This window comes from Xyrauchen texanus, chromosome 31 (assembly GCF_025860055.1).
Source record: "Xyrauchen texanus isolate HMW12.3.18 chromosome 31, RBS_HiC_50CHRs, whole genome shotgun sequence".
Classification (NCBI taxonomy): Eukaryota; Metazoa; Chordata; class Actinopteri; order Cypriniformes; family Catostomidae; genus Xyrauchen; species Xyrauchen texanus.
The window spans coordinates 24944362-24957467 of record NC_068306.1 but is presented as its reverse complement, the minus strand read 5'-3'; the positions used below and the strand labels follow the sequence as shown (position 1 = coordinate 24957467).

The window sequence follows — 13106 nt, the reverse complement described above, 5'->3', positions numbered from 1 at the left end:
AAAACAGACAATTCATTGTTTGACAATTAATCGTCAGCCAAATTTCATAATCGTGACAGCCCTACATATATGTAATCATATGAGCAAATGATGACAGAACTTTAATTTGTTGGGTGAACTACCCCTTTAAGAAAAAAAGGGAGACTTTGGGGGAGTATACCAGCACGCACAGGGTGGGAACAGACTCCAGGAGGCCGGCCGCAGACCAGAGCAGGGGGACGCTGAGGAGCAGTAGAGGGAAGCACAGTCAAATACATTACACGTGCATGCAAGTAGTGCAAAGCAATGCAACATACATTAAAAAATGTCATACCACAGGGGGGTCAGTAGGTGTACAATCAGTAAAAAAGTTAAACCACAGCAGAAAGCATTGTGCAATTATGTTTCTCCAGTGGCAAACCTAATCATATAAACTCCATGTACCTCATTCATTGCCCTTAACAATGAAACAGTTAAAAGCAGTGTTGTAATTCCACCTAAGAGCCCCATGAGCTGTGCCGTGCCATGTCATTGCATCTCTGCTGTATACCACTGAACCCTCTCACCCACCGCACGCCAGCACGCTGACTGGCCAGATTAATCATGATACTTCACCCCTCCATAGATGCCAATAAGCATTGATTTGATGCAAAAGACAGCCAAAACCAAACAGAAACATTAAACTGTAGGTGATGGATAGCTTCGGAGAGCTTGGAAAGTCGTTCAGTCCAAGTCGTGATGTAAACGAACCTCTCATAAAGAGCTTGGTTCAGTCCACATGGTCCACAACCACTTCAAACAGGACAAAATGTATTACTATTCTTGGGATAGTGAGCTAGCAACACTCCATTTCAGATGGCTGTTAATCATCTTGTTTGTTTTGTTCAACATTTCAGTGCTTGGCCAGTGAGATGTTTGCAAAATGTTCTGTAAATAGAGGAGATATAGTGCACGTACCAGGCTAATGTACAATGTGCGATGTACATTAAAAGGATCCAGAGGCTGCAGTCATCACCTGTTCCAGTTCAATCAAGTAAACACACCGCAGCGACTCCTCTCTCTTACTAACATGATTAATATCTCATTGAAAATTAAAAGCTAGCTTTCAAAATCCAGAATTTCTGAATGCCTCAACAGCCTCAGGAGGAATTGTTGGGTTGGTTATGTTTACAACACCCTGCAGTGGAAGTGGGCTGTTATGGGATGGTTAATACAGACATGGGCAGAGGAACTGATGAGCTGTCCCGACAGGATTTGAGGGATGCCTACTGTATGTGTATGCGTGTGCGCAGTACCTGGTTTTGGCACTGAGTTGGTGACAGACTGCGAGACCTTGTCGTTTATCAGCTCCACACACTCGCTGGGAAAAAAGCCAACCTGTGGAGAGCAGAGAGGGTTTGAAAAGCTCCTTGAGAGGGATATGCCAAGGCTTCATCTTATTCTGCACTTAGTCACATCCAGATACACACACGCTTACCGCTACTACAGTGTCATATTAAAATAAAAATGCATGCAGGCAATGTTTCCTATATGACTATGCTGAAAAGATATAATCTAGAAACTCAAGTACACTAACATTAGTATACTGTATATAATAGTTAAATAGCAATATAAGGTCTGCTAGTCAAAGCCCTGATAAAAGTTAAAGTAAGAAGTTAGCTGATGACTTGGTAGCCTTTTGAAGGACTGGTAGAAGAAATACTGATTGTTGATCAAAGCAAGGGGTTTCTTGTATGTTTTCATGTTTTGAGCCCTTGGAGTGATTCAAATTTACTGTAAAGCTGGCATCATATTTGGCTGCTTGAGCAAATCTAAACAATGTTTAACTTATTTAAAACAGCTGAAAATATCAAAATGCATGTTTTTGAGATCAGATGGCAAACAAACCTAATAGGAGACTGGAGATTTTTGTTTTAATATGACTGCAATTAAGATCTTGGAGATATTATTAGAAGAAGGCTTAATTCAAAGATTCCATAATGAGTGCATTTATAGATGAAAAATCACTCTTGTCTTATGGGTCTTCATTGATGAAAGTACACAAAATGTCCCCATAGAAATATGTCTTTGGGTGTCTCCATGATTGAGGTGGAAAAACAAATGCGATCTACTTGACTTTCCCATTCCAGTTTCATATGAAGAAACAAGAAAAATCTCAGAAAACACAAAGATATTAGGTTTTTATACCCTTCAAGGGCCGCCCATCTTGTAAACCTTCAGACAAAAGGGCCTAAATGAAGATAAATGAAGTTCAGCAGACTTTCACACATCAATAAACAAAACAGAAGGACTTGGAGAACCAAACTCACATGCCTAACATATTCTAAACACAAAGTTTGATTTAATCTACAAACCAGTGGTAGAGTATATGAATTAACGATTAACTTGGAAATTCAGGACAAAAGTCGGGGTTGTACTGTCCTTGAACATTGTCTATTGCTATAACCTTGACTTTGTCTGCAATCACAGACCTATTAGTAAAGTCTATTGTCTACACCTCGGACCCAATCTTCATAACACCAGAGCTTGATTACGAGACATACCTTGAGACCCTGCTTATATCAAAGTGAGCTGATTATTTGTGTCTTTCTGACAGCTGGCAGAGCAGTGTGCTCATCCTTAGTCCAGACAGATGCTGGCGACCTGACACCGCCGGCCAGTGAGTTCAGTGTCTGACTTTCATCCAATCCATCACATTTCTGCCATTATAATCCAGTCTCAATGCAGAGGCCCTACCACTGACTCACAGGAGAGTCCGGTGAGTCACTATATTTCATAGCACTGAATACAAACTGGAAAATAAAGGGCCTAATAAAGATAGCAATTCTGGGCATATGCTTATGGGTCAGTAGGAGAGAGCAGTTTGATTTGGCAAGAATCACAAGTGAATTGTGTGAGTGTGTGTATACACATGTTCCCTGGGGTGGGCAATGAGCCACACTCTTGAAAATGAAACCAGTTAGCCATAACTGCTCACAACTTGTATATTTTGATGTTTTAAAGGTAGTGCCAATGTATATGAACAATGCTAAAAGATCTAGACACTAAAGGTTACAGGTTCAATCTGATGCAGGAACAACTCATGTTACTCTGATCCCCAATTATCACTGTGAAAAGCACTTACCGTAATTTCCGGACTATAAGCCACAACTTTTTTCCCACGCTTTGAACCTCGCGGCTTATACAATGACGCGGCTAATATATGGATTTTTCCCGCTTTCAAATTTTATTATAAAAAAAAAAAAAAAAAAAACATTCTGTGACGTGCTCAGTTTTTTGCCGGCGTGAAGCTTTCATTAGACCAATGAAATTGCCGAACGGGTTAAGGTCAAAACAACTTTTTTTGTTTACTGTTTAGATTAAATCGAGCACGCTCAAACTTCCCATCATTCTGATTACGGTAGTCATTTTGTCACCCTCACCATGGCAAAGACATGGAGAAACGCATATGATGCTGCTTTCAAGTTGAAGGCGATTGATCTGGCTGTTGGAAAAGGAAACAGAGCTGCTGCACGGGAATGAGTCGATGATAAGCAGCGTGAGGAATTGACTCAGTGCAAAAAGACAACTAAATCTGAGGCTATTCAACTCCGACACCGAAGGAGATGACTTCAGTGGTTTCAGTGCACAGGACAAGGAAGATAGTGACCAATGACTTTCTTGGTAGGCTACTGTTTACTGCAAATGTTTTATTACAAGCCGTGTCTAACACCGGTGTCTAATTTCAAGTGCCCTGCTTCACGTGTCCTTCTTGGGAAAACTGTCACACAGGCACCAGTGTGACAGTTTTCAGCAGGGCACTTGACGTTCCAGGTAAGGCTTTTAATGGCCACAGCAATGTTTACAATCAATTTTATAAAGTTTCTCAATTCTTCTATGCGCCAACACTAGACTGACGTGTGTCACTCTCTCAGCTCTGTGGCTGCTGCATTTTTATGCCGCTCTCCCCATGCTTACTGAAATTAGACACTGGTGTTACACATAATTTAGCTCAGGTGTAAGCGCCCTTACCCCTTTTCTCTCCCGGACGGGCGCTTGACCACGCCCCCGCTGCCACACCGTGTTTCGTTAAAGCCTATTTATTTTTGTTACAAGCTGTGCTTCGTTAAAGCCTGAGTAAAGTTCATTTGTTTCAATGTACCGGTAGGCACCTGCGGCTTATAGACAGGTGCGGCTTATTTATGTTCAAAATAATATTTTATTTAAAAATCAGTGGGTGCGGCTTATATTCAGGTGCGCTCAATAGTCCGGAAATTACGGTAACTGTAGGTTGATCCAGAGGGTGAATATCACCCTGAAATTTCTAAACAACAATGCACATTTAAATAAGAAGGCTAAATCAAACAGAACAAACCTGGAAACCATGCTTTCCTCTCCACCAGGTGGTGTCCTCTTTGGGTGGCATGTCTATTACTGAAACAATATCCCCCACCTGAGAGAAAGAAAGAAAATGCATCAACACCACTATTGACAAAATTATTAGTATAGAAATAATAGCTGTTCAAAGCTGAAAATTAGGGCTGTCATTGTTTACTGTATGTGCCTCTGTCTACTTGGTGGCAAAATCCTCAGTTTTTAGTTATTTTGTTTGACAAATTTATTTTTTTATTTTGGCCCGCTGGAAGGAAAGCTGGCCCTGCGATGGACTGGCGACCTGTCCAGGGTGTCCCCCGCCTTTCGCCCAATGTTAGCTGGGATAGGCTCCAGCCCCCCGCGACCCTGTACACAGGATAAGCGGTTGACGATGGATGGATGGATGGATGGAAGGAAAGCTGTTCTTTTTTCACTATCTTTCTGTTCTCCAATCAACTATAGCTGTAGTACAACTGTGCTACCATGTAAAGGGGAGATGAGCTCCCTTATAATTCCACAACAGTTAGACCTGCTTGGGAAAGCTAATCTCCATATGCAAACTGCTGTGCGGCTCTGGGCTTGCTGTATTTGTATCTGTGTAACACATATGTATTTTCCACACAATTTTGCTGCTTAAACGACCCCCTTTTGAGCATATATCGGTGTCCTGGTCTTGTGGCTGATTGTAACATAACTGGGGGCTTGTCCGGGATAGCACAACATTGTCAGGTGGTTAACAGCCCCAATAAAACAGCATCCTTATCGGGCCAGCCCTGTGAAGCATACTTACAAAAATATTTTTTTTCAATATCATTGAGAAAAGCCTCCAAATTATGATAATGCCAAGATATTACAATATTGTGGCAGACTCTGCTTTGCGTTGTGCCTAAGTACAACTCTTATGGTAAAATCACCTCTCATGGCTTATTGCTTTCTTACAGAATTTAAATATGGGACAGATTGCATTATTTAGTTATATGAATTTTATTAGGGATGCACCGAAATTTCGGCCGCCGAACATTTTTGGCCGAAAATGGCACGTTCGGTTTTTGGCCGAAAGAGAAAAAAGTAATATATACCTCCTCGCCCCACCCCTCAGTGCTCAGATTTCACTCTGGATCGATCTAGCCCTTATCACGCCGCTACCAAACAAAGACCGATCATGTCAGCGGTGTGGAAATTCTTCAATGTTTCTGATAAGGACATAAAATTTGCGATCTGCAGTGTTTGTTCAGCAGAAATTTCAAGATATATATATATATATATATATATATATATATATATATATATACACACACACACACACACACACACACACACACACACACACAGAGTATAGCAAGAGATTCTTCAGGAAAGCGCCCCGATCCACAGCAGTGCCACAACTAGCGCAGCTACACCACAACTTGAGACGTATCTAGCTGAACCACCCATTGCCAGAAGCGACAATCCCCTTGACTACGGTCGCATAAACAAAGGCCGCTTTCCTTTGCTTGCGCGGATTGCGCACAGGTATTTATCTGCCCAAGCACCAGCACAGAGAGTGACAGACTGTTCAGTGCAGTATCTCATGTTCTTGATGAGCTTTCTGACAGGAGAGACTGTCAGAAAGTTTAGCAACTTTTGTTCTTGAAGAGAAACTTGTCACTTGTACTTAAATAGAAAGTGGTCCAATTTGATGTTTATAGCAATTACATTACACTTGTTCTTCACTTGAGGATACATCTGTCGTTTACAGTTGAGGTTGGATTTAGTTCAATTACTGCTGTTTTGCACTGTTGTTTTGCACAATAATTTCACTTAAAGTGTACATACGTTTACATAAACAGAATAGAGCACTGATCTATATATATAATTATATATTATAGTATTATATATATATATATATATATATATATATATATATATATATATATATATATATATATATAGATCAGTGGAATAGAGGCCCTCTGCCATTCTGTGTTCTGCCTTTTGTTTTAATTAAAATTACTGTTGCATATTTAAACTTTTTGAAAGATGCTAGCTAAGTTTTCTAAAACTTTACATTATTTGGATAATTGTTAATAAAATCTGTAAAATTAGATTTTTACAGAACTGAATGAAGAATAATATTTAATATAGTTTTAATATATTTTTTTGTCCAACTTTGGTGTGTTAATTTCAATAAAAGTGTGATTTATTTTATTGGTTTGTAGTTTTTCAATTCAGATTCATAAAATTCATGAAATGAATGAAAAAGTACCTTAAATAGGTAAAAAAAAACATTTCGGTTTCGGTTTTCGGCCAAGTGCATCCTGGATTTTCGGTTTCGGCCGAGAAATGTAATTTCGGTGCATCCCTAAATTTTATACAATTAATAGTACTAAATTAACAAATATGTATCAATCAAGTTAAATTGTCAGTTCTGCTGAAAACACAACAACACATTTTACGGTGTTAATTTTAGCTGAGTCACCTCAAAAGACAGCTCATCAGCTGCCTGGGCAATGTAGCGCTTGATGACATGGGCCGCTGCGATAGCTGGAACATTAATGGATGACTCCTCATGTACCAGCAAGTGATTCCCTTTGTTGTCAATCTGCAAAAAGAGAAGAGACATCAGTTAATTCAAAATCTGACACTAACTAACTGCTGTATTTAAATAGTGTTTCGTACAGAAAGGTTTGAGAAATGTTGAGTCTCCATCATCTACACTAATTATCTAAGAGAATCAATCAGCTGTCTGTGCTGAAATGACAAAATGACAGAGTACCTCCATCCATGTGAGGGCCGGCCCACAGTTGATCTTGTTATCAGCAATTGCTGAGAGACGGGAAAGGTAAGCCATCAGCATTTGGGAAACTGTCTGCTAGGAAAAAGAAAGAGTGAAAGGAAGGGTTAACAAGCATAAAACCATCCAAGGGGTTAATTCTATAAATATAGAGTATTTCAACATGGTTCAGGTTGAGAGCCCTCAAAACACTGAAGAGTGATACACACTCTTGGTGTAAGGAATACAGCTTTCTGAAAGTGAGTGGCCTCAAATGGGCTGTACTAAGTAACAGAAACAGCATAAAGTCTATGCGTATACAACTTAACAATAGCTGAGGGGAAGGTTTGTTCCTCTTTGTTCCATCTTGCATCAAAGCAATAGACAATGCCAGCCTCTACAGTAAAAGAGCCAGTAAATGGCTTGGTAAACATTTATTGCTGTGCAGTAGTCTGTCATTGATGTTTTAGAGTTTGTTATGGGTTTGTGTGCCTTATAGAAAGGTAACGTTTTTGAGAACCACTGTAGTTACTTCATGAGGACAATATCAGTTTAAAAGGGAAACAGATGCACTGAATTACAGAATGATCTTGATTATAATTCCCCATGGCTCTAAAAAGGAGTCATATGGCAGAAGCTGAGATGGAGCGGTCTCATTTTAATACAGCACAAATATCAGTTGACTAATAAAGAATTCATGTATCAACTTTACATCTCTCTCTAAAACTGTACATCCTATTTAAACATCACCACATGGAGCTCAATCTAAAAATACAGCAGTTATAATAATTTCTCTCCTGGTGGAAAATAAGAGCAAGGAGGATATGCTTTCATCTGCTAAGAGCCTAAAATTAAACCCTGCCAACGAAAAAAAAAATTCAGGTGACTTAAATTGAATTATTCATGAACTCACTGCAGCTACATATGGTTTCACCCCTCTTCTGACTGTTTTGTTCTGTTTAAACAGAGGTTGGTTATTTATGGGTGTGACAACCACATTCTGCAACCAAATTTACTCAAAATTCAGGTAGTGAGTATAGTGACAACCAAATTTTCAATAATCCACAAAGTGCATACAGAAATGAACAACTAGTTCAGAGTGATGTCACTCTCACTTGGACACTGACAGCTACTATTACTGCACCATTAGCAAATCACAGAGATGAAGGTACACATCTTTACTTACACCGCATAGTGTCAACTCACACATTACATTGCAAACTGTTTAAAACCAACGTCTTAAAGCATAAACAAAATGACCTCTGTTTATACTGTCGGACACCTCTGTTTATACTGTCGGACAATAATTTGTCTACGGTCACTAATATTACTTTGGAGAAATAGCGAGCACCAAATCAAGTTAGTGTCAATCTTTCTTTTGTACAGCCACAAAAATGTTACTGTGGCTATCAATGTCAACCATCATGAGTTGAGTCAGTATTCTGTAATTCTTTACCTGATAAAGTATATTAACCAGGTAAACATTCCAGCACTGACAGCTATTCAATGCACAGTTTGTAAATGTCACACATGGAGAAAATGTTGCTAATTTGTCATAAGGAATGGTAACATTTCTTGTCATAGAATTTACATGTTTAATGCAAAAGATGGAGGGTAGTTTGGCAAAAAAATGAAACAATGTTTGGGGTTTCCCCAATAAAATGCATTTCTTAGGAGGCTTTAACAAAATGCGTAATTGTGTTCAAAAACAGCTGAACATCAACAATATATACATTATTAGCTTATAATAATTAAAGTGAAAAGCATAATCTTCTTTTTGATTAGCAAATAGCCAGACAGTCTAAGAGGGAAATGGGGAGGAGCTAGAGATTGAAATGTAACAATAAGAGCGTTTAAGAGGAAGTCTTTCCATAACCCAGTGAGCACTTGTTGATTTGTTCCAGGATCCACGCTCCTATCAATTCCCTTCTCAGACATATGCTGGCACAGACTCACTAAATTTAAAACTAAAGTCAATAGGGGCAGCAAAGGAAGCCTAATTGGGTAAAAAAATAAAAACCATACAGACAGCTGGGAGATCTCAGCGCAGTTCAATATGGTTTAATTTATCTCCAGCAACCAAGGCAACCGGTTTATGTTGACTACACTAGAGCACAACAAAGTAAACAGAGGTTGAACTGTGTTCTATAATGACAATGTGCTAATGAGGCTTGTTTATGTGAGATATCACATCTAACAAGCCTCGTATTGAGACCTCTAAGATGGCTTTGTTCTAATAAATCAGATTCAGTGAACCTTTCAGATAGATTGCAAAGACTACATATTTTCAAAATCACCAAGTCATTGGGTTGCCTGAATGACTAGTTGACAAATTGGTTTAAAGAAATCACAGTATAATTATACTTGTTTCCCTGATAAGAAGCGTTTCTTAGATGGCGTTCACATAATTTGCGTCGTTGCATTCAAAATCAGCAAGACTACGTGCAGTGAAATGGAGCGGAGCGTGGGGTTTTAAAGTGCAGCTATGTTCCCTTTATTCACTGATGTAACACAATGCTCATGGCAGAGACACAAAAAAAAAAATTCCAAATTGGGACCCAACAGCCAAAGATATCCACCTGCATGTTTATGGCTGTAGTAGCAGTGCTTTAAATTAATTAAAAAGACGCAACTTTTCAAAGAAGGTTTTACAGTGCAAGCAGCTAATGCAGATTAAACCTGTCAGCACGCAAATTAAAGGACCACTATTAAAAATATTAAATCTAATAATAATAATTAATAAAAAAATATACAACAATTGGTTGACCTCACTCATCGACTAGTGTTAATGTCAGGACTTGTAATCTTGAGTTTTTTGGTGCACAATCTAGATCCCCATCCCCATCCCCACTCCATCTTCACCACAACTACGCATACAATCTTTAACCCTAGGCTTTATATATAACATTGGAGCTTGGAGTGTGAGATTCAATTGGTGAAATATGACCTTAAAACTTTTCTAATATTGGGATAACACCTTATTACACAGGCAACCATCCTGGGATCGTCCGTTACTACAGTACATAATGGATGGCATTATCAGCCACTCAAACTTCAAAGCAGATTTATTTAGCTGTGAAATTATGCCATGGTTCAAGTATTCTTATCTGTGAAACAAATACCAGAAATATCTAACAAGCAAAAATACAGCAGGGACATTCATCTGACAGTTGTCTCTCAAAAGAGGCCATTAGGAGCTGTTAAGCAGCCTAACTACTTGCAGGATACAGGATGCTTGCAGGATAAGCATCCTGTATTCAGAGGGTAAATAGGTCTGACCATTCTGCTGTTAAAGCTATAATAATCTTAAATGTCTCATTGCCCTCAGGAGAGCTCTGAAAGGGAAGCATTTGAGAGTCCTACCTCTGCTCTCTCCCTCAGGCTGTCGAAGCGGGGCAGCTCAGGGAGCTGAGAAAAGCGCCGGTCATAGATGCAGAGATGGAGATGCTTATCCAGCACTCGGAAATCTTCATAGCTCCGCCTCACAATCCAGCTTCGTCCCTGTGGGGCAGTAAGAGAGGGCTGTAAACTCAAAAGGTAAACAAGTAGGCCTTCCAGTTTGTTGATGTTTGGTCTCCTTGGCTGAATGTTGTCAGGCCAGTGTAACACCACGCTGACCACACACATCCGCCACTTCAGAGGAACCCCAGAATCGGCTGTGTGTGAGTTTACCTATAGACTAAGTAGAATTCAAGGCAATGAGAATTGTAAATATAGGAGAGGGAATGTGAACAAACAACAAAAATCATATAAATAAATATAAAATAGGTAAAATTTGTTTTTGAAATGTTAACAATACAAAGAAGGAATTTTGTTTTGAGACTTCTAAATGGACTGTTTTTATAACTCATATATACATCGATCAGCCACAACATTAAAACCACCGGTGTAATATTGTGTAGGTCCCCCTCGTGCCGCCAAAACAGCACCAACCCGCATCTCAGAATAGCATTCTGAGATGCTATACTTCTCAACACAATTGTACAGAGCGATTATCCGAGTTACCGTAGACTTTGTCCGTTCGAACCAGTCTAGCCATTCTCTGTTGACCTCTCTCATCAACACGGCATTTCCGTCTGCAGAACTGCCGCTCACTGGATGTTTTTGGCACCTTTCGTAGTAAATTCTAGAGACTGTTGTGGGTGAAAATCCCAGGAGATCAGCAGTTACAGAAATACTCAGACCAGCCCATCTGGCACCAACAATAATGCCATGGTCCAGATCACTGAGATCAAAATGTTTCCCATTCTGATGGTTAATGTGAACATTAACTGAAGCTCCTGACCTGTATCTGAATGATTTTATGCACTGCACTGCTGCCACATGATTGGCTGATTAGATAATCACATGGATGATTGTTGGTGCCAACTGGTTTGACATAACAGCTGATCCTCCTGGGAGTTTAATGCATTTTGCAAGCACTGTAATTATGTTTCACTCTCTCTTTGCACTTGACTTAAAAAAAATTAGCCAATTAATCTGTTTTTCTCAAATTCCCAACTAAATATGTGGACAACAGGTACTATATACACATTATCATTAGAGAGCTAACTTTGGGGACATTTGGGGCAGGTTAATTGTTCCTGATTTCATTACACTAAATGTAAAAAAAAAATGAACTCTGATCTGAAGAAATATAAACTACTGTAGGTGTAAATAGCACCTGCCACACAGCACGGCTTTTTGCACTACAATAGTCTGGTGGGAACACCGAAATTTAAGACAAATTGAGCTTTTAGTGTCACCGCCATGGCATGAGATGTAACAATGATGTGTATGTGCTTTTTTGTGTGCAGACGACCCAGGTTGGAATATGCCTTTTGTCCCACTTAATACTTTCCTATTTTCTGTCTCCACTCTTAATATTTCCTTAAATACTACTTATAATAATTATTTATAAAAATTCAAATAAAGGCTGATTTCTTTGCAGTGAATTGGTCAATGTAAAGGTCAGGGTGTTGAGAGACAGATTTGATCCAGTTAAAATTAACCATGGTTTTACTATATTAATATTGTATTAACCATGTTTTTTTTTTTTTTTTTTATTTACGGCAAAAGCCATAGTTTTTAAAGCAATTAGCCCTTGTGTTACTGCAGTAATATAGTGTTAATATAGTGGCCACTGACCATGCTAATTTTGTGGTAACTATTATTTTACAACAAAATACCATGGTGATACTATGGTTACGGTATTAAAACCATTATACATTTTTGTAAGGGAAGGTTAGAGTTAGGTTTATGGGTAGGGATTGGTGTGGGTGTCTGTGGGACTCTAAATAAACACAATAAACATTCTACAATGACGCCTCTTAAAAAGTATGTTAGTATTTTATTCAGTGTGTAAATAGTATCTAACACTACTTGCACTTAGTCCAAATAAGATGCTTTTGGTTGCTATTAACAGGTAAATAAAAAGTTTGGAAAGTTTGCAGTGTAAAAGTAGTTTATATCGCTATTTGCAAAGTAAAAAAAATATATATATACAGTATCTCACAAAAGTGAGTGCACCCCTCACATTTTTGTAAATATTTGATTATATCTTTTCATGTGACAACACTGAAGAAATGACACTTTGCTACAATGTAAAGTAGTGAGTGTACAGCTTGTATAACAGTGTAAATTTGCTGTCCCCTCAAAATAACTCAACACACAGCCATTAATGTCTAAACCACTGGCAACAAAAGTGAGTGCACCCCTAAGTGAAAATGTCCAAATTGGGCCCAAAGTGTCAATATTTTGTGGCGCCACTATTATTTTCCAGCACTGCTTTATTAACCCTCTTGGATATGGAGTTCACCAGAGCTTCACAGGTTGCCACTGGAGTCCTCTTCCACTCCTCCATGACAATATCACGGAGCTGGTGGATGTTAGAGACCTTGTGCTCCTCCACCTTCCATTTGAGGATGCCCTACAGATGTCTCAATAGGGTTTAGGTCTGGAGATATGCTTGGCCAGTCCATCACCTTCACCCTCAGCTTCTTTAGCAATGCAGTGGTCGTCTTGGAGATGTGTTGGGGTCATT

The 13106-nt window shown here is 39.0% G+C and overlaps 1 protein-coding gene across 1 annotated transcript in view; it reads right to left on the bottom strand.

The window, feature by feature from the left end:
* Nucleotides 1-13106, bottom strand: part of LOC127624558 (rho GTPase-activating protein 32-like) — a 140284-nt gene that overhangs the window by 24990 nt on the left and 102188 nt on the right. Inside the window, exons 7-12 of the mRNA XM_052099329.1 lie at nt 10448-10585; nt 7088-7180; nt 6791-6913; nt 4334-4411; nt 1275-1356; nt 171-221 (exon numbers count right to left, since the gene is read on the bottom strand). Coding sequence (XP_051955289.1) covers nt 171-221; nt 1275-1356; nt 4334-4411; nt 6791-6913; nt 7088-7180; nt 10448-10585 — 565 coding nt within the window. The remainder of the gene's footprint in view (nt 1-170; nt 222-1274; nt 1357-4333; nt 4412-6790; nt 6914-7087; nt 7181-10447; nt 10586-13106) is intronic.